This window comes from Cebus imitator, unplaced genomic scaffold (genome assembly GCF_001604975.1).
Source record: "Cebus imitator isolate Cc_AM_T3 unplaced genomic scaffold, Cebus_imitator-1.0 Scaffold196, whole genome shotgun sequence".
NCBI classification, from domain to species: domain Eukaryota; kingdom Metazoa; phylum Chordata; class Mammalia; order Primates; family Cebidae; genus Cebus; species Cebus imitator.
The window spans coordinates 1420425-1443539 of NW_016107511.1; the positions used below are offsets into that span (position 1 = coordinate 1420425).

The following is a 23115-nucleotide window of genomic DNA, read 5'->3' on the forward strand; positions in this document are numbered from 1 at the left end:
ACCAATTTCTTTCCTCTAGATTCCTCATACAAAACAATGAAATCTCAACTGCTGTTCTGTTCTGGGATACTGCATTGTACAGTAGTGGAAATTTCAAACAGTTAAAGATCACATGCTATAACAAACCATTTATGGGTCATTTCTCCAATGTAAGAATTTTGCTTTCATTTAGTAATATGATTTTAAACCGTGGTGCTAAGTTTTCAATAGGAGTTATACTTTCTAATGTGGGAAATAAATATCTTGATATTCAAAGGCCCTTACAAATATCCTGAACTATTCATATTTTATTAAAAATATTCAGTAAATATTTTCTCTGCTTCTTCATCACTGAACCTAGTCAGTGTGCCAAGAAGCCATGGTCAAGTAGAAGGACATTTGAATAGTGGAGAAATACAAGAAGTGGGGGGAAACGATCCAGTGTATCTCCATTTGCTCTGTGTTTGCAGTTTATCACATAGGTTTCTAAATTATCCTTTTCTATGAAATTCATTCCCACGCACCAACATTAATTTCCATTCAAACCCATGGGCCTGCTCCCTGGCTGTACTCTGCACATCAGAGTTCACGGTTTTCAATATATAAAGGAAGCCCTTCTGAATCATTAATAAACTAAGGCTTCTGGCTGAGAATGAGTTAATGTAAGCACTTTCTGAAAACAGAAAAAGAGGACAAAATACATACATGCTTTGGCCTAGCCAGTTTCAAATTGCTTCTGGCAATATTATCCATTTCATCTCTACTCCTGCACTTCTATTTCACATTAACAAAGGAGAATATGCAGATATTAAAATGGAAAGTTGTCTCACATAAAATACTACTGAGCCAATCCAATGAATGTTCACAATTAAAGGTATAATAATCATAAAAAGAAGAAAGCTTGATAAACAAAAGAATAATCAAGTACTAGCACGAGTTACGAAGTGTTTAATTTTTCAAGCTTTTGTTTAAATAACTTTGTACCACATCGTTTTCTTAAGGAGACACAAGAAGAATGACAAATGAAGTTCTACTTTTTCTTTATTTGTCTTTTCTTGTATCAAATGCCCCATATCTTAGAAACACTGGTTTTCTAGAAAAATTTAGCAATGTGCAATTCTAGGAAATATCGATGTAAACTTAATGACAACAAAGTCAGGTTTAATAGTCAAATCCAAATTTCAACAACTCCGCATTTTATATAATGGCAACAATTTTCCCGCAGCTGAATATACACACACTAGCTGACTATACCTGTATAAGTCAGTATACACATATATATGTATTTATATACTGATGTGACTATTATATATGACTATGACTATACAGTCAGTATATACTGGCTGTATAACTATATAGTCAGTATATAGTTATATACAGTCAGCATATACTGGCATATATGTACATATATTACTGACATATATATGTGTGTGTATATACACACACACACTGACCATATATGTATATACTGACATAGATGCATGTATATATATATACACATACGCACACACTAACCATATATATATATATATTCCACACCCACACACTAACCATACATATGTATGTGTGTGTGTGTGTATATATATATATATTCCACACCTACACATACTGACTATATATCTATCTTTATTCAGCTTCAGGAAAATTGGTGCGATTATGTAAAATATAAAGTTCTTGAAATTTTGATTTGACTATTAAATACACACTCTCTATATATATACATATATAGTATATATTTGGCACATAGTACATACACACATATATATACATATACACACATATACAAATGTGTGTATTTTGTGTATTTATGTACACTTATTGAACACATTAACATCTATCCATTTGCAAACTTATATACACAGAATTAAACATACACCTGTAATTAACCTTTTCATTCTTTCATGTTTCTTTGCATAAAGAAGTAAGAGAGTTGTTTGGATATTGAGTGGAAGAGGATACATACATAATTAGAAATTTACAGAGGAAACATGAAAATATTTCAACTATTTCTCCATTTTTGACAGATAACGTTTTCCAGAATCATGACTTTTGATTTTTGTTGTGTTATAATTACTCGCTCTTTACAAAATCCATTTACTTCCTTGAGGGATCTGGAAGGAAGGTTGAGAAAAACTGTGGGTGAAAGGCCAGCAGTGCTGTGGAGACCCTGGGAGCCGGGCCCTTCTTCTTTGGCTCCAGGTCATCCTCTGATCTCCCCACTCCTCCTGCTTCCCTAGGCCTTCCTCACAACACTTCACAGACTTCTGTCCTCGTCTTCTTATAACATCTTTTTCTAAAATATATTTTACAATAATCTCTCTACATTTCTTAAGTGTCTGAAACACAGTGTGACAATGTCATATATATTAATACTTTAAACCATAACATTCCTCATTCTGGTTTAGGAAAAATTACAAATCAGTTTAAAACTATTTTGGCAAGCAATCTAAATTGACTACAGAATATCTTCTTATTTCTTTTCTGTAACAGGAAAGAGGTGGTGACGAGATGGTACACAGGGCATTGCTAATTCTTACTAAAACATCTGGAAACTTAGCAACTTTGAGCATCATAAAAAATAAATAGGAAGGTACATGGAAGAAAAACCATGTTCTCTAAACCCCATAAAGCTGTTTTCTAAATATAATGAAACTTAAAATTTTTGAAAAAAAAAGTTAACTCTATGATATAAAAAAATCTGACCTTTTTTTGGTTTATTTCCTTTTTAATTTTTAATTTTTGTGGATATATAGTGGGCATATATATTTGTGGGATACATGATAGATTTTGATACAGGCATGCAATATATCATAATCATATCATGGAGACTGGGGTATATGATTTAAGCAGCTTTTGCACTAGATAACACTTAAAAATGTTTAAAGCTAAAATAATGGCATACAAAGAATTATCAGTGCAGTCACAATCATCATCATCATCCTCATTTTACACTTTTTCAATCTGAACAAAAGGGAGATTATTATATCTACTAATACAAAAGTCAAATGGGATTATGAGAATGGTCCTGTGTCAGCTAGTTATAAATAGAAAATACACATATATATCCTATTGGAAGGAATAATCCCAAATGGTGATGTTTTACAACACATTATGTATAAAATGAGGCACAAAAGTGAACTTTAATTTTCAGTGAAGTACGAATAAAATAGTGAAGAGCTCTCTAGGTTGACAATTACAGGAATAATTCTAAAACCACTCATCAGCTGATTGGGACTCCTTATGAAATTAATTAAAATGCACCAAAAGCCATATTGCATTTCTAATACACAAGGTAAAACTGGTACAGACATTTCATAATAAGATTTTTGATCCTATTTTTATGTTTTTTAAAACTGAATAGTTATGACAGAGAATTAGAAATGCATTAATCTTAGTCTTAGAGGTTTCTCTGTCGAGTCTTTTTTTTTTCACTGTTCCTAAGTTTAACTAAAAACACAACTTACAAATATTTAGTATCTTCTGAAAAGCATTTCTAAATTAAGAATGAAAATGTATGGGCCAGGCACAATGGCTCACACCTGTAATCCCAGCACTTTGGGAGGACAAGGTGGGTGGATCACCTGAGGACAGGAGTTTGAGACGAGCCTGACCAATATGGTGAAACCCTGTCTCTACTAAAAATGCAAAAATTAGTCAGGCGTGGTGGTGCATGCCTGTAATCCCAGCTACTTGGGAGGCTGAGGCAGGAGAATCATCTGAATCCCAGAGGCAGAGGTTGCAGTGAGCTGAGATCTTGCACTCTAGCCTAGGAAACAAGAGCGAAACTCCATCTGGGGTAAGCGGGGGGCAGTGGGTAAAAAAAAAGAATGAAAAAGTATGTACATAATATATAACCAAATACTAGGTGGCCTCAACTCCCACTAGGACCACACTCAGCAACATCCATCTTTTTAGGTTCCTGAATATCTTCTATCAAATCCACAAAGTTGTTTTCCATGATGGGGGAAGGAATGGAACTCCCTATTGCTTTTCGAACTCTATAGGTGCTTACAATATCACCTGAAGTGACTTCCTTGCAAATTCTTTAAGATAATTGGTCATTTGTTCAGTGAGATGCATTTCTCTGTATGAGGGACCCAAGTGACAGATCATGTTGAGAGAGGGTCTCAACATAGTCTCAACGTTTGAGGTGCTCATACGTTCATTTTGGGCTTCCTGGAGCTCCCTGGGCAATCTGGTGGTCTCATCAGGTTTCTACTGGAATACTTCAGCTTCTTCAGAGTCAAAAACTTCAACTGGTAAGCCAAAGTATGGTACTGCTTTCACTGCTATGAGCCTGTCTTGAGTATTGGAGTCCAAATGCCCTTCTGGCTCTTTTCCTGTAATTTCCATTTCTTTCGCTGTGTCAAGTGTCCTAGCATGGCCTTCATCTTCAGGGAATGACATCTCCCATTCTTGTAGGGTCCTGGAATGCCCTCCTTTTGTTAAAACATTCAGTAAACTAACTATCTGCCATAACATATGGAGAATCTTGGCATGTGGCCAAAAATTCATGGATGCTGAAATCACTTGGAAGATCAGAGTCTTCCCCGTAGGTTGAATAGATTAAATCAGAATCATCCTAGCTGATATTTGCAAAAGTGGGGTCATAATGTGGTGCATTAAGAACTGTAGGGCACATAATTCAAATATAACACTGGAGTGACTTTGCTCCTTTTATCCTCTTTGAACCCTGCAAAGTATCCACTATGGACTGAAGTCTCCCAGTTGTCATTCCCAGTCTCACAGGGCAGTAGCCTGGCTCTCCTACAATGGGATCCACAGGATGGAGAAGTCTCAATGTCATCGTTCCATCTGGTTTTCTTCTTTCAACTTCGCACTGACTATTCACAGCCCGCCTGATCAGCTTTCCTCCAGATTCCTTCACAATGTGGTCAAGCTGCTCCTGCTCTAAGTTATTGCTCTTATTTTCAAGTATACCATTGTCTTTCTTTTTATTTTCTTTGCTGGGATTCTTGAAGACTTGGCTTCAAGAGTGCTTGGCCAACTTCAGATTCCTCTCTCTCTCTCTCTCTCTCTCTCTCTCTCTCTCTCTCTCTCGGCCAGCAGCCTCTGTCCTTCCCACCCTGCAAGGTGTCTGGTCTATCTGCTTTCGAGTTTTCTGCAAGTCAGCCATGAAGTCTGTGCTCTGCTTCAGGCTCTGAATTCTTTCCTGGCTAAGAATTTTCATCCCTGAGTGCAAACAGCTTCTTTGCAGCTTTATAATAAATGGTCTCTGGTTTGCTGTAAATCATGGCATTAGCACACATTCGTTTGAAGTTACCCGTTAGTTCTTCTATGGACTGGTGGTCATTGTTCTTGATCTTTTCTTGCATGGTACTAAAATCCACTGGGTGTTTAATGATCATGGAGTAGCCAAGAGCAATAAAATCAGCCACAGGAAATGAAAAGAAAGCACTTGGATCTTTTCTCTGCAATTGTCTCATCAGCTGATCCGAAGCTTCTTGAAGGGGTGTCTGTTCTATTTCTTGTTTGGCTAAAGAGCTTGTAAGAGCTTCTTGGGGACAAGTCTAATCTCACAGGGGCGTGACACCTGAGGTCTTTTCCTGCCTCATTCTCTACACGGTCTCAATCTCGCTTCTTTTTATCCTCCATAACTCTTCTGCGTTTTCTCCCCTTTTCTTCCCCTGGAAACTGCTTCTCTCCTATCTTTCTCTTTTTCTGCTTTCTGTCCTTGTGTTTGTCATGATCGTTTTAGTCTTCGAAGAGGCTGGAGTCGTGCCCCAAGCTGCCCAAGGGGAGTTCAGTGACTTTGTTTCAGCCTACTTTGAAGACCAACTTAAAGGGTTTCTCTACATACTCCTTGTAGAGGTGTTTGTCTGACTTGTGCTTCTTGCCCACATCTGACCTGGCCCCGGTGCGTGGCCCCTGAGCCAGGCCCAGGCCCAAGCCATTCAGCTCCAATTCCGGTTTGGGCCCCGGGAGTGGAGGGTGGTAGTGCAGCTCCCCCGCCCCCGTAGAGTTTGTTTTTAAGTTGTCAGTGGCATACAACTGGCAATGTGGTGGCCAATTTAAATGGAACCATAGGGGATTCAGACCATGTACACTACTTAAACATCACTGACGCCTCCCTCCCCGCCAAACTGTGGGCTACCATAACCTAATTCAAAAAGCTCTTTCAGAGTTTTGACATTTCTTTGGTTAACAACTAACATTACTTGGCATTATTTCATGTTTTATTCTGAATTATTCTACTATAGAAGCTTACATTTAATACCATCTCATATTATTTAATGTTTGCTTTTTCAAGGCTCTGAACTAGATGTTGTGAAACAATATGCTTCACTGCCACTTTTATTCCTACTGTTAATACTACTAATTGTTGGGCATGGTGACTCACACCTGTGATCCCAGCACTTTGGGAGGCTGAGGTGGGCAGATCACAAGGTCAGGAATTCGAGACCAGCCTGACCAACATCGTGAAACCCCGTCTCTACTAAAGATACAAAAAAATAACCAGCCATGGAGGCAAACACCTGTAATCCCAGCTACTTGGGAGGCGGAGACAGGAAAATCACTTGAACCCAGGAGGCAAAGGTTGCAGTGAGCAGAGATCATGCCACTGCACTCCAGCCTGGGCAACAGGGCAAGACGCCGTCTCAAAAAAAGCACTACTAATTATAATTTCTACTTCAACAGAACTCAGTAGATTTTAGCTACTTTGGATCAGATCATCTACTAATTTTTTAATTATGGTAATACACATCACATGAAATTTACCATTTGAACCGTTTTTATACGTAAAATTCAGTAGCATTAAGTACATTCGTGTTGTGCAAGCATCACTACCATCTATCCCTAGAGCTTTTTCATCTTCCCAAACAAAAACTCTGAACCCACTGAACAATAACCCCATTACCAGCCCCTGGCAACCACTACTCTATTTCTTGTCTCTATGAATTTTACTACTCTAGGTACCTCATATACATGGAATAATGTAATATTTGTCCTTTTGTGTCTGGCTTATTGCACGTAGTGTAATGTCTTGAAAGTTCATCTGTGTTACAGTACGGGCCAGAATTTTCTTCCTACACGACATTAGGTTTCTCCATTTATCCATCAATGGACATTTGGGTTGTTTCTCTTTTGGTTCTTGTAGATACACCTGCTCTGAATATTGGTGTAACATAACCTAACTATTTTATGTGTTTTAATTCTTTTAATCTTCACAACTATTTTTGTGAAAAAAATACTATTTCATGATAGGTACTTTACTAATCCCATTTTATAACTGAGGAAACAAAAACTCAGGGAGATAAAAGGAATTTGTCCAAAGTCACACAGGTAGTAAAGAAAAGTAGAGCCTCGATGATTCCAAGCTTATTCCTAAGCACTAAGGATAAGATAGCACCCTTCCTTCACGGAAGTTAGAATTGCACCAAGTGTAAGAAAAGTATACAAACACCTAGTACACATTGGCATGTGATAAATGCTATGAGAGTGTTTTAAAAGAAAGTGCTAGACATATTTAGTGTGCAGGGCTCAGCAAACTAGGGCTGGCAGCCCAAATCTAGATTACAACCTGCTTTTATACAGCCAGAGAACTAAGAATGGTTTTACGTACGTAAAATGTTGTGTTTAGAAAAAAAAGTGGGGGGGTGGTGGCTGGGCATGGCAGCGCAGGCCTGTAATACTGACATTTTGGGACACCGAGATGGGTGGATTGCTTGAGCCCAGGAATTCAAGACCAGCCTAAGCAACCTAATGAGACTCCGTCTCTACAAAAACTACAAAACTTCGCTGGGCATTATGGCATGTGACTATAGTCCCAGCTACTCCGGTGGCTGAGGTGGGAGGATCACCTGAGTACAGGGAGGCTGAGGCTACACTGAGCTGTGAACTTGCCACTGCACTCCAAACCTGGGCAACATAGCAAGACTGTGTTTCAAAAAGAAAAATAAAAGAGAGAGAGAAAGGGGGAAAAGAAAAAAAAAGGAAGGAAGGAGAAAAGGAAGGAGGAAGGGAAGACAGAGAAAGAAAAAAGAAGAAAAAGAAATATAACAGATATCTTACATGGTCCACAAAACCAAAATCATTTTCCATCTGTCTCTTTACAGAAAAAGTTTGCTAACTCCCAAGTTTAAATTTTATTTTTAATTGATGAATAATAATAGTATATTTTTATAGGGTGCAATGTGATGTTTGGATACATGCATAAACTGTAAAATGATCAAATCAGATTAATTAGTGTATCAGTCACCTCAAACATATATCATTTTTAATGGTAAGAATAAAATCCCCTCATATATTTTGAAACAGACAACACTTATTATTAACTATATTCACTATGCTCTGCAAAAGAACACCAGAAATTATTCTTCCTATCTACCCAAAACTATGTACCTATTGACAACATCTCCCCATTCCCTATCCACCCTCTCCTCCAGCCTCTGATAACCACCGTTCTACTCTCTACTTCTGTGAGTCCACTTTCTTTAGGTTCCACATGTAAGTGAGACTATACAGTATTTGTCTCTCTGTCCCTGGTTTATTTCACTTAACATAATGTCCTCCAGGTTCATCCATGTTATCACAAGTGTCAGAGTTTCCTGTATCACGGGTTTTAATCCACATCTTTGATGTACTTGGCTCTAGTAAGTACAAGTGTGGGGAAAATGTAAAATTCTTTTGCTGCAAGCATTCTGTATCATGTTTCAGGCTTTTTAAGAAAAATTTAAGCTAACCTCAACAACACCACATTTTTGAGGCTACAGAAGATATTGACAGTAACCCTCACAAAAGCCACTTGAGCTAATCCATCAGAAACATTCTGCAGGTATAAATTTTTAAATCACAAACTCATGAGGGAAAGTGTAACTTCATTTTTTCATAACTCAGAAAGCTTTCTACTAGGAGCTTGAATTCTGGCTAACACAGAGACTGAAAGTAGTCACATCACGTGTCTCTGTCCAGTTAAGGAATAAGCCTGTCAGTTCATCTCTGCATTGGTCACAGCCCCTTGAAAATTCCTTCAGGGGTTCTTTTACTTTCTCTTCATCACCAAAGTTAACTCTGGGCTCTTCTGGCTTTGCTAGTTGCCTTGGTAAAGCTGGGAGGGAAGTACGTTCAGGCCCCAGGCAGCAGTCAGCACCACACTGTCCTCTGGGATGGCACCCTGCGGCTGATGGAGCCAGGTCCTCCCATTCCAGGCTGGGACAGTGCTCTCCACAACTTTTTGATGCTCCTTTCTCCTCCCTCTGCTAGACCTCAGGCAGGAACATGGCCTTGCTCACCTGCCTTTGGTACCTCAAGGTGTCCTTGGATAACTGGGGCTGTCCTCACGGGCCATCAGAGCTTCTGCAGGGTGTCCAGTCCTGTCACTCCATGTGCCACATCACCATCAGGACACTGTGCAGGCTGTTCTTGGAGACTGGTGGCCTCCTTTCCACTACACACTTGAGAGTGCACACTCAGATCCCTGAGCTTCAGTGAAGGCTGCCATAAGCCACCTGGAGAGCTCCGCTTGAGAGCAGAGCTTCAGGGCAGTCCCCACCTCCCTATGCATCCTAATGTGCAGTCCTGCTGAGGGTACCCAGTCTGTGGGATAGAAAAATTAAAACACCTTTAACCTGCTCAATTCTCTTTCAAAAGTTTTCTACCTCAGACCCAAGCGATCCTTTTGGACTTGGGAAGTGAAGACTGATGCCTTGGTTCACAGTATCTGCAATGATGATCTCCTTTTCTCTACACAGGAGATTCAAGACAATCGGAGTTAGGAGTGAAGACTGAAGTCTGAGGCACTGGAGAAAAATTTCTGTAAGCTTGGAATCCAGGGTCATTTGTGTTAACTGTACACATCACCCCACACAGAAACGGTCTCCATAGGAATTATCAGTGTCGTGAAGAAAGTTTTTATTTCTATTTCAAACCTCATATTCCTCCAGCCCTTAGTAAAAAACCTTCTGTCATATGTTTCTGCCTGACTTGCACCAGGACTCACAGAATGATTCATCCTAACATGAAAAAGTATTTTCATCAACCTCAAAGATTTTCAGGAATTACCAGATCAAAGAATTGTTAAAAGAATTTTTCCAAAAGCTCATTCTACTTGCCCCTCCAAGCAAAATATTAACTTTGTGATGGACTTTACACATTCCTAGGCCGTAACAGAGGCATGAAACTTTTCTTTCTTTCTCTCTTTCTCTCTTTGTAAATAGAGACAGATTTCGATGCTGCCCAGGCTGGTCTCGAACTCTTGGGCTCAAAGTGATCCACCCGCCTCAGCCTCCCAAAGTGCCAGGATTACAGGCGTGAGCCACCACACCTGGCCCCACACAAAAGTTTTTGATATTAGATGTGCTACCTTCAAAGATGGCTCTGTGGATCCAATATCTGCTTCTCTTTCATTCATAAAATTCACCAAGTTCACACTGGAAAACATTATTCTATGGTTATTCCAGAAAATATTGGATTCCCCGTTTTGTTTGAAAACACAGACGAAATCATGCTCTAGTCTGCTGCAAGTGCACAGCAGGCAGTGGAAAATGGGATGAGTGGGTCCAAGAAAGTTCCACTTTTCAAACATTCATCCTGCACCACCTGTTTAGTTGCCTGGGTAAAAGCCCCACCCAGAGAGGTTTTACCCCAGGTTAATAAAGACACTTTTTATATTCATATTTGAGTTGTGACTGCTAGTAATGTTTTCTATTCTAGACTGTGAAATTTGTATTTTTGTTATTATCTTTGTTTCTATACCTCAAAGAACCACTTAGAATCACTGATTCATTTCCATAAAGCAGGAACTTTCCGATATTTATTAACAACCGCTAAGTTCAAACATAAAAAAATACACTTCAAAAACATAAAAATACCTTCACTGAGACACCTTATATCCTCTTAATTATTAGCTGAATTGTAATTGATCTTACATTTTGATTTTGTGACATATATATTTCCTTTACTCCAAAATTAAATACACCACCTTCTTACTTACGGCGAGGGGCATTAGGTGGCTTGTGAATTTGATAACTGCTCTATGCAGAGGGTTACTGTCTGAGATTCATCAATTGAGCATGTGACAAGAACAGAATAGCACTTTAAAGAAGATTAATTGAGGACTTTGCTCAGCATTTACTTAATTCGGGAAAGCTTCAAAAGTTGAAGATCAATCACGGGACTTTCAAAATAATCCAAGTGAGACATGAAGAGACTGGATTAAGGAGGAGCACCATGGAAATGACGCAGAAGGATCATAAGCCTGAACTGTTTCAGGGACAATACACAGAATTTGGAGAAAGGAGGGAGTGATGACTACAAGATATTTTTCTGCAAATAATCAAACATTCATACATATTATTTTGTATTCATATATTATAGTCTTCATGGAGTAAGGTGCTAATGTAACAAATCTTGGATTTTATAAAAGCAACTTTTGACCATTTTTTCTGTGTGTGTGTGTGTGTGTGTGTGTGTGTGTGTGCATGTAGCAAACTTACTCCCTCAGAGAAGCAGAAATTATTTGTCTTACTGACACTGGAATCTATCCTCTGTAGGTTTATTCAATCAGAAAAATAACTGAGTGTTTGGTCCTACAATATTTATACACTTTGCATGGGGAAAAAAAAGCCACCAAATATGTATTCTGTACTTACTGAAAAATCACCAACTATGGTTTTATATTTACTGAATACAAGTAAATTAATGAAACATGTTCAGGACAACCAGGTATAGATTGCTATTTTTTCTGTTGAGTTGAGGTAAGTACTTGTGCTAGTAATTTTAAAAAGCATGTCTCCACTCCTAGAAGGCTGTGTGCTGTGCTACAAGAGAAGCTGATGTCTCTGCTTCCCCATCTTTGTTCTGTGGAGCCACATAGGCAGCCCGATACCTGGGCAAATGCTTACCTGGCCAGATCCAAAGGGCTGGCGCACCCAGAGTCATGGCTAGGTTGTGTGCAGCACAAATTCCTGCCTCTAGTTTCCCTGTATTCGTCTTTCCTAAGAAATCAGTACCTGAGCTTTTTCAAAATAACTGGAGAAGAAACGAGGCAGAAAGTGTCTTTTTAAACACAATTCTCATTCACTCAGAAAACTGAGAGAAGAGTTCTAGGTGATAATTGATGTCAACCTGTAAAATTTTTCAACAGCTTCAGTGTCTGTTTTCTCTACAACATTGTCATCAACTCACAAGCAAATATCACAAGGAGGCAGCATAATGGCCTCATTAGGGCAGTTTCACGGTGACCCAAACCAGCAACAATGCATGCATCTGTCATGCATCTTCCTAGAAAGTCCTAAAATTCTACAGGAAAAACCTCTTGGAAAGAAAGTTTCAAATGTTGATGAGGTCCACCCATATAGCTGAATCTCTTCAGGTGAGAACTATAAACATGAGACACTTCTTCAGTTTTATCCATTTTGTAAGCTTCCCATTTGCTGAAATATTCTTCACAGTAATATTTGTGTTCATTGCATTGCTTCCAAGTATTTAAAACCCCCAAAGCAGTATGCAATCCGTGTGTTTTATGCCATTTCAGCAGAAATGTCTAAAGCAATGTTTACCTTTGCTGCTTATGGATCGCCAAATAAGACAGCTTGCTTCCTTAGTTGAAGGTCCCCTGAAAAACTTCTAGAACCCTCCTTGGGTCTAACGCATGGTTAGTTATTGTTGTATATTCATTTTGCTACCTTAACAAGGAGCAATTGTAGAGGTGTCAAGCCACAAATAGCAATGCTGTCTAACTTCATTAGACCATGAAAACACATGGGTTATCCTTGGAAACAAGCATATATATATTTTTTAATTTGTTGCAGTAGCATCTTGAATTATATGTATCACGAGAGAATATAAAATCTTTTTCATGTTTTTCACACATTGTCATAACTTATCATTGTTTTCCATTCTTTTAATATTATGCTCTCTACGAGATATAGCCCCTGGGTGGCCCAAATGTCTGGTGAAACAAGTGTGATCTGAGATGGACCTTGGGCATCAGTGCTACAGAGAATGATAGGTGTGTGTGGGCCATAATGATGTTGACATTAATATGCTACTAATTCCTCCATGACTCTGGTAAATCATCTCCATCTTTTCTAGGTTTTGCATTTCCAAATTCTTGCCCCTTCTGTCTTACTAATTCTCCTTAATACCCTGCATTCCTTTAGCCTGAGGTGGAAAATTTATAAGTAGGGAGGGAAATCCTAAAAATAACTAAGTGGCACAATGCACTAAGGAAGTCTAGCTTGACTCAGTAGACATGTTTACAGCTGCAGAGCCTTATGCGTTCTCTCTTTAGACCAGAGAGTTTACCTTACACTCATCCTGTGTTGGTCTGCAAGTGGCCAAGACACCATTCAATGAGCAACTGGCAAACACTCCCTTATGCCAGAATGCTTATTTATGGGGATATTAAAAACACTAGGTCTGTTATAGTTCTACTTGGAAACTTCAGATGCCTTTTCTTCTAACTTTGGAATTTGAATAAGATGGAAGAAGCACTTTGCGCATAATTGTTTTTTTAAAACTAAAGGCAATTCCAACACAGAAAACGCCTCTTTTGGACAAGACTAGCCAACTTAGAGATGAAGACAGCAGGGTCTTAGCTGTCAGTGAGATATACCTCTTTGATCTTGGGAAATTCTGAAGGAATTTCTCATTTCAAAATAAGAATAAATACTCTTGGGTAAAAGGAAGGAGAGAAAATTCTTCAGGTCACCTTCCATTTTTTCCTTATACACAAATTACAATCAGTTGACCTCGGCCTAGCATTTTGATTAAAAATGATTCAAGACAGGACTGAAAGAAAACACCAAGAAGAGTGTTTTATCCTAATCTTAGAAAGGCATATTCGTATGACAACCAGCATAAGAAGCAAGGAATTTGAATTACAGAAAAATAAACTTTAAACTGAAACTGCTCATATAATATATGCAGAGGAGACACAGGGCAGCAAATGCACAAACAAATGTGTGTCTTTAGCCAGCATGTCAAGGATGCCCAAAATGGCTGGTTTTTCATCTCAAACGGTCATGGAATAATAACTTGTCAGTGTTTATTAATTGTTGAAATTGTTTAAAATAAGAGATTAGATTTTCACAAATTCATTTGACACAGACATAGCTATAAGCCCATGAGAAGACAGGCCTAAGGAAAAAGGTAAAATGAATTCACCTGCGTCTGTATTTGTCAACTAAACAAAGCGTTGGTTAATTTATTGAAAAGTATGATAAACCAATGACAATCATTGCATAATTAACTTGCCTCTGAAAGCCAATTACTGATCATGGAGAAAACCAAGTTCTACATTTGTGTGTATATATCATATAAAGATTTTATTTCCTAATATAGATCATTCATTATTTATTTCAAAATGTTAAGAATTTACTAAGTGCTAATATATCATTTCAATTCTTATATTTTAAATATTTTAAACTACATGTTAATTTTCTGAAATTTTCAATTAGTGTCCCAAGTTACAGAAAAAGGAATAACAAACGTGTTAAAATAATTAAATGGTTTCAACGGCATCGCTGAATTTTTTTTTTCCTCTAGACTCTGCAAAAATACTGCACTCTTTAAACAACAAAAATCAAATGAAAACAAGATATGTCAGCCACCGCTCTCAGGATAATGGATGCCCTGTCCACTTCGAGCTGCAGTTGCTGCAGTCAGAGTTCTTTGATCAGCCCTGAACCCAGTTATCACATGGGGGTGGAAGGGAAGGTGCCCTTTCACCTGGTCCCATGATCCTGGCTTGGTGTAGGTCCCAGTGGTGTCCCAGGCTGGGTGGCAAAGGGACACCTGGTAGGGTGAGGCACTCAGTGAGGAGGAGAGAGGCAGAGTCTTCTTTCTGATTGGGGGAGGACAGGAACACACTCACCTTCCCTAAGGTAAGGGAAGAACATAGTTCTCTAGAAAAATCATTTGTCAAGAAAGGGGATGTGGGTGCTGATTTGTATGTCGATTCAGGGGAGTAACTGCGGAGAAGGAAAAAGGTGGGGTGGAAGGCTGGCTCGGTCCTGCCAGTCACTGGGTGGCTGGCAGCGGGCGCTCAGAGGTTGCTGAAGAGTTCGTTTTTCTTGCTCCAGTCTATCTGCGGGGCACGTTTGCTGCTGTGCTTCCAGTGGGCCCTCTCTTTGGCCATGGCCAGGGAGATGTTGAAATCCAGGATGGGGTCAGAGGAGGAGGTAGACTAGGGCACTGTGGAATCCTGTTTTGGGGGGCTGTCTTGGGAATTCAGCTCCTTGCTGGTGTAACTGGAGGCCGTCACCAGGGCTGGTCTGGGGCTCTCTGTGGCTGCCTCTGCCAGGGCTTCACGACTGTTCTTCTGTATCTCCCCATTGGTGAAGGGCTCAGGCAGGGGACCATTCAGGTGCTCCTGAGATGGAGTCGCTTTGCATTTCTTGAAGAACTCGTCCGTCTCCCTGTCCACCACCAGCAGCTTGGTCTCATCCCCGCCAGCCCTGATGGCGGACCCCACGTCCCCATGCTGCTTCCCCTCCATGCGGACCCAGTTCACCACCACAATGCCGTCCTGCGCCCGGAGCCCTGAAGCTTCAGCTGGGGAGTGTGGGTCCACTGACCAGATGAACTGGCCTGGCTTGGACTTGTCGCTGTGCAGGCTGAAGCTATAGCCATTGGGGCCCTTCCTCACGGTACAGAGCCGAGGCCGAAGCTTGAGCTGCTCCGGGCGGCTCGTGTCGCCCTCGCTGGGCTCATTTTCACTGCCAGCCCCCTGCGCCTCGGCGGCGGCCGGCGGCTCGCCCTGCCCCGGCGCTTCCTGGGTGCGCAGCAGCTCCCCGCGGACCTGGACGCCGAGCTTCTGCAGCTGCTCGTCCGTCTCGGGGTCGACCTCCAGCAGGCGCACGGCGTTAGCGCGGCGCGGATGCGTTCACCACCCGCGGGTGGGTCTCGCCGTTCACCTCCACCAGCCGGTCCCGGCCAGCAGCCCCGCCTTCTCGGCCGCCGAGCCGGGCTCCACCAGCGAGGTACAGGCCCACCTTGCCCTTCTCGCCGTGCAGGTGGAAGCCCTAGCCGCTCGCACCCTTCTCCAGGCAGCAGAGCCGGAGCAGGGGCGCCCCGGCCGCCGCATCCGCGCTCATCTCGCCCTGCGACGGCTCAGCGGCGCCACTCGGGGTTCCGTTGGCGACTGGACGGCTCAGCCCTTCTTCCCGCCCAGAGAACCGGGAGCGCAGCAGGGAAGCCCGGCGCCGCGGGACGGGCGAAGCCAGCAGGTGTCCCGGGAATCGCCGGCCGCCGCGAACCTTGAGAAAAGAGAGGAGCGCGGACCAATCCCCGCCCCGCGCGGCGTCCGCATCTCTGAATTTCTTTGATATTATTATTAAAATGTTTTCTTCAATTCTAATCAAAATCTTATTTTTCGCCCTAAGTCTTTGTCAGCTTTTTTCAGTCTTATTTTTACATATAACATGCCACGGAGTTCTTCTAGCTTAAAGTGATGCAATGTGAAAGGTGTAGAAATGCAAACACTGACCCTTAGCTTCTTAACTTTACAACAGGTCAATTCATCCTGAAATTAGCCAACACCATGTTAGAGGCTACACTGAAATTCTAACTATGAATATGTAGAAAGCCAAACATATTTAATTAATTATAATCCAATCTATCCAATATTCGTGGTAATGTATTTTTACAAGTTGAAAGTAATTCTGGATTATGCATCATAACTTATGAAACCTTTGGTGGAAAACTTGAGTCTTCCCCCATTAAAGGGAATTAATTAAGTTGCTTGTAAAAGTTCATTAACTTGTTTTGGCCCATGGGTTCATCATTTATTGACACGGAAGAACTAGTTTACTTGTGGTATCCAAGAGGCATGAAGAAAGATACCTCCAAAAAGTCCATTTTGATCCCTTACCCTGGGCCAGACAGGATGGCATGGCTACCTTCTTCCCTGATGCCATAGCTACCTTCTTCCCCTCTCACCCCTCAGGCTAAGGCTTGAGTAACTATCACAGCTGTTTCCATGGCGTCTTCCTATCACGTGGGTACAAAGCACTGGGCTGCACAACTGGAAAACTACTTGTTTTCTGCCTGCTAATTTTTAGCTCCAAGATCTTTACACTCCACTGGAGAAAGGCTTTAATGTCTGAGTCAAGGGGTCACTTATTTGTTAGTTTAATTATTTATGATCAGAACATTTGTTCAGTCATTCTTCCATAGACCATCTGAATCTAATAAAGGATATTAAAACACTAGAGATAATCTACAGCCTTCAATAAATCACCCCCAGTTTGGAACTCCTTTGATGAATATTGCAGGCTACCACGTGGGAGAAGAAAAAAGTCAAAACCAATTAAAAAAAGCAACAACAATGAGTTTGTAATAAACTAGGTAGCTAACTAAAGTAATAAAATAGGCCTGTTTTTCTAACTTCATTAACATGAAAATAAATTTTATTAAGATTGATATCATGCTTTTTTTGCACGATGAGTTACAGGAACATGAACTAAAAATAAAATGATCCCTATGATAAAGAGCCCTCATAGTCATGTACTTTAGTACAAAATATGATTTGACATCAAGAAGAGCTATGGCTTGAGATTACCCTTGTTTTCCTTTATCCCCTGTGTCCAGGCTTAATCACTGTTTCAATGATAATGACAATCCCCTTAGGTTCTGCAGAAATAGAATCTAAAGTAACAAAACAGAGCCCAAATCTCTGCAACAAATGAAATAACAGACTTAACTAAGAAAAATGAAAAGAAAAATGTTAAGTTGCTCATCTTTGATAACTATACTGCCTATAACAATGTCAGAACATATTTATTTGGTCCATTGTGCAATGTATTAAATATGCTCAAATACAGAGAACACCAAGAAATACAACAGGGAGTTAAAAAAAAAAAAAAAAGAACCAGGGCAATAAGAAAATAGGAAAGCATAATTACATAAAATACAGTGTACACTTCTGAATCTTTTTAATATATGCCTACAAATATATTTTGTTAACAGTGTAAATTTAATTTCCTCTGAGAATTCATTCAAAGAAGTTCCACCTGAGTTTGTGTTCAGAAAATGCCAGGATGATTCCTTATCAGGATGTATTTGGTGTTTAAAGTTCCCTCTAATTCACACAGCAAGACAACATTCAATTTTCTACACTTCTGCTTAAGCATACGTAAAAGAAACACACTCCTCATGAGATATGTTTACAAATATAAATGGAATAGTCACAGTGGAGCATGAATAAACCATTATATGCTTATTTCTCTACAGTGGATGCTAAAGAGAGAATCGAGTCAGCCATAATAAGAAATAAACTAAGAGCTGTAGTTAAAACATAATAAAAATTTTTTAAATGCTTCTTTACTTTGCCAATTTTCTCATCCAAATAGGGATAATTAAATAATCTAGGACAACAAACTGTATACTGTGGCAGAAAAAAAAAAAAAGAATCCAAGGCTAAAAACAAGGACATGGCAGAATCTAAGGCATCCAATAAGTAATACTCAGATATTGCAAGGGGTATACAAAGAGTTCAAACACTGTCAAGTTAGATGTGACCCATTCAAGGCACACACAAATTGTACCAAGGGAGACCCAGCAGGACGAGGGAGCCAAAGTCATCAATTTATTCCTGTCAAATACATTCTTGGCGTTTCAGATACGAACAAATATGCTTATTCAGAATTTTATTTCCTTCTGCAAAGTATAAATCAATTATAATTATTTTGTTAAATGAAAATTCAATGAGAGTTACCAAGGAGCAATACAAGGAAAAAGGCAGACTCACCATCTCTTCGATTAAGCCTCGAAAACCCAGGGCCATGGCTGCTGGACAGCTCTGAGGAGCTGCTGAAGGATGACCTAGGCAAGGCAGAGGCCAGCGGGGCATCACAGTCACCTGCTGGGAAAAATACTTTGATACAGTGAACACGCAGATTACAGCTTGAGAGAAATAACAGTCCAAAATTATATATGAATATATTCTAGGATATATGGCCATCATCACTTTTAAAATTCTTTTAATTTTTAAAATTTACATTGCAGTATAATTTATACAGAGTAGAGTTCCAGAGAATTTATTTAATTTTTTTAAGTGTACAACTCTATTCGTTTTGACAAATGCATGCAGTCATGTAACATGTAACCTCCAACATACTGAAGACATAAAACTGATACACTGGCCCTCAAAGTTCCCCAATGTCCCACATCTTCTCAATTCTGCAAGTTGTCCAGGAGCACCACCCATCCAACGCGACTTTAAACTCAATTTGATGCTTAGATTCTTTAGATACACACACACAGAGGTAGTGTGAGTTCCGTGCCCAAACCTTGATAATGGCTAGAAATTCTTATGGTGCTCCTGCAAGATCCTGTGGGGGATGAGACAGGTGAGGAACACCAGGTGTTCAGGTCAGAGTTATCTGTGTGAAGCCAGGACCCATGAAAGGCAACACCTGTAGTGACTGAACTGGAAAAATCCCTCTGCAGAGGGAATCACTGGCGGATACTTGGCTGCAGGAGATGGAGGTTCCTCCTTTTTGCCTGGTATCTCGAGCATTGCAGGGACTTGCCCTGTCTTTCCATGGACCCCTGCATGTCACCCTCATCTCAGGGTGACTCTCTATTGTTTGAGCTCTGGTCTAAAAGAATTGCTGGGGGTTAAGTAGTGTTTGACCTAGATCACCTTATTTGTCATCAGACCATGAGGACCCTCAGGCCCCTCCTGCTCTGGGTGTTCCCCACTCCTCAAACGTGAGGAGCCCCTGGGACCATTCCCACCTTGGGTAGCTCTTTTCCTGTGTGTAATCATGTGTAACAGAAGCAACCCAAAGGTAACCTCTGTGTCCTGCAGTCCAATGCTGTAATCACTGTACTTTCAAGCATGCCACATATTTTCTCATAAAAAGAGTACCTCTTCTAGCATGGTTATTGATCTAATAATGTTAGACATAAATTTTCTGTCACACATTAGGATATTTCTGTGAAACAGGGATGCTAAGCCTTAAATACATAATGAGATGATTCTGAACTGCATATTTTGTATACACTGTTTTTCTTTGTGAGCCACTTGTTAAGTCACAGAAAGAAGGCAAAGAGAATTAGATTGCTATGACTTAACAAAAGTGTCAACTATGTGCAGTGAGATAGATATAAGAGGTTGTCCAAGGTCTCTCCCTGATTTGTTTGGTTGAGTACATGATAGTGGAGCAACAGAAAGATTAAGTGCACATAAGTTGCCTGAGTGAGTATCATTTCATAAAGGAATACTAGAATTACATCTGCTTTTCTAAAAGCATGTGCTGTCATTAAGACAGAGTCACATCTTTAAAACATGACAAAAGAAAAACTCAGTAACTCATTGTGAAGCATCTATTCTACAATAGGGAGAAGAGTGTTTCGTTGCTTGGTAAAACATTCAAACTATTTGATACAGGAACATTTTTCTATATATTTCCTAAAAGTGACAATGTTAAATTTACATAGGTGAATCAGACACTGGGACTTGTGATTTTTTACAAATGAAGAGCAGCATAATCTAGCAAAGAAAATTGCATTTAACACCTTTAGCATGAAGAGCACCCAATATTTTCACATAGCAAGACGCCAATCAAATGTGTAGAGCTGTTAAGAAAGGTTTGTTTTCTCTGCGGTTTCCTTAAATGTACCTCTCAATGTTTACGTCACAAGAGAGGCTTTCTTGGTTTCCCCAGCACACATGCTCTTTGGATAACACTGTGCAGTCAGGATTCTCAGACTTCAGCAAACATGCTACATGTGGGCTAAGAAAAATAGATAAATGCTAATCCAACTGGCTAAGAAGTTTAATTAAATTTTCTAAAATGGCATTTTAAAACTGTGAAGAAACTAAGATACAAGAAGGCAACTAAGGCTCTACTAGATCTACAGACAAGTCCCACATGGCTCTGAGTGGTCACAGCAGGATCCAAGAAGGAAGGCCCTCTATGAGGGAATAGTGCCTCCTAAGCCCATCTGCCTGATGTTATTTTCTCTTGGTTTTTCTGGGAAAGAATAAAACAAATCCAGGGACATCTAAAGAAGCATTCACTTTTTTTGGATAAATCTATTCCTACATCATGAAAGCATGATAGCTGTTCTCATGATGCCTCTGTCCTGCAGTAACATGCAATACGTAAAACTGCACTGGGCATTTCACGTGTCCTTGGGATTCCCGGCTGACATGTCTAACTCTCTCTGTGGAATCATGAGCTCTTGGAGGCACAATAAAAGTCTTTCCCAACTTTGTGTACTCTATACCTAGTGCAGAATCTGAAAGACAGCATGTGCTCAATAAACTTCAACTTAATATTTACTAAATATGTAAAAGAGAATTATTAACCAATAAATTTAATTAAACAATCTTCCTAAATTATCATAGTACATTTTATTAAAGTTCAAACACAAGGGGCTTAGAGATATCACAGATTCATGTCTCTAATAAAAATAATAACCAGATCTCAAGAGAATGTTGCAAATAGGTGTAATAGATAATACTGTAATAGATAATACTGTTATTCTTTCCCTTGATGTCTCTCTAATTAATTTTCCAATTGTGTGTTTCACCAGTTTCAGATGATTTCCAATAGGATTAAGGTCTCAAAATAAATCTGTAAAGACAGCTGGAAACAAAATCATTGAAATTTTCAATTTTGCCTTTGGAAAATTCAAGAGTCAATAGCATGCGTGTGCCAAAGAGGCACCTTGTAACAAAGAAAATTTCTGGCACAGACTTGAATAAATCTTGCCCTTTATAAAGGCAATAAATTTTATAAAATAAAGAACCTATCTGGTACCTAAGTTTACTTATTGTTTTTTCCCTATCATTTTGAATTATGTGAACACTTTCTTCCTAGAAAGAATTGTACACTACAGAGATTCAGAGGGGAAAATACAGTGGTCATCCCACAAGTGTTACACGGGTTGGATCTCCCTCTTCCCAGCTTATTTGGAAATCTGGTTAAGATTTACTATATTTCCTTGTGCTTGGTTCACTATAGTGGGTTCCAGGGTCTTAATGTCCGATTACAAACATTTATTATTTCATATTTATTCTCACCATCTAAAGGCAGAGATTCATTGCTAAATAGGTATATTTTATATTATTGTTCTCCTAGAAGATCATGGTTGAAAATGATAAAAAATGTTTTATTCAGGGTTATTTTGTATTTGTTCAAAAATGGTGGACTTCCTTAAAAATCACATGTGCTACACTGGGTAACAGCTGGATTCATACTAAAACTGGCAGGTTTGAAGAAAAGAAGCATTTGTAAAATGCAGAGAATAAACACAGTACAGGGTGGTGAATTAGCTGAAGGCTCAACAATGGTTTAGAGAGAAGTAGAGATAAACCCATAGGAGATCCTACCTGCCACCCTCCAAGCAGCTAACCCAAGTGACAACCTTGAAGATGTACGCTAGACCAGAGGGTCTTGGGCTCACTGCACTTCCCTAGGCTTATTGATTTGGTCTCAGTGATTAGTTCTGCCTAGGGTTCTCCCTCCCCACTCTATGGTCTTGATTTGTCCACCATCACTCTCAGCTTCCCACCTCTCCTTGACAACTGTTCCCAGTATGCTTTGTGATTCCCAGCAGGGAATCACAGGAAGCCAGAAGAAATGAAGAATGGAATTCCCCTTAGAGCCTCTGTAGTGAGTGTGGCCTATCATAGGCAGCATGCCTCTCTGAAGGGCTTGGGTCAAAAAACATTTCTTAGTATTATGTTCATGAAAGACAGCAGAAGATTAAAATTAGCCTATGGGCTTCCTGTATACAAATCAACACTGCACTCATAGATCTTGCTAGTTTAAGACAATTTTTACCACATGAATATAAAAAATGATTTAAAAATAAATTTGAGGAATTGCCCTTACCTTCCTTAGGCAGAGATGCTATACTTTTTAAAACAGCATTTCATTTGAGTATATTAATTCTTGCGCTTATTTAATAAAAGTGTGTTGAGCAACTACCATGTGCAAAGCATTATGGGGCATAATGAGAGACACAGTTCTAGGTTCAAGAAGTCCACAAACTAACATGGGAGGGAGAAGTGTAAATATCTGTTATAGGAAATAAACAGAAGAGCAAAACATTTAGATGCTGCTGTTTATTCCCAAACATAGGGAAGCATCATAATTGCTTAGGAACAAAACCAGCCTCTGAAAGAGCAAACACTACTGGGGGAAAGACGTG

General features: G+C 39.8%; 1 protein-coding gene and 2 pseudogenes across 2 annotated transcripts in view; all 3 read right to left on the minus strand.

The window, feature by feature from the left end:
* LOC108317005 (contactin-associated protein-like 3) overlaps positions 1-23115 on the minus strand; it is a 224020-nt gene that overhangs the window by 182807 nt on the left and 18098 nt on the right. Inside the window, 1 exon segment of the mRNA XM_037745235.1 lies at positions 18695-18805. Within this exon segment, the coding sequence (XP_037601163.1) occupies positions 18695-18805 (111 nt within the window).
* On the minus strand, positions 3851-14466 carry LOC108317008 (annotated as a pseudogene).
* On the minus strand, positions 14774-16244 carry LOC108317007 (annotated as a pseudogene). Its single transcript, XR_001830548.2, has one exon. The product of XR_001830548.2 is annotated as a Na(+)/H(+) exchange regulatory cofactor NHE-RF1-like (transcript).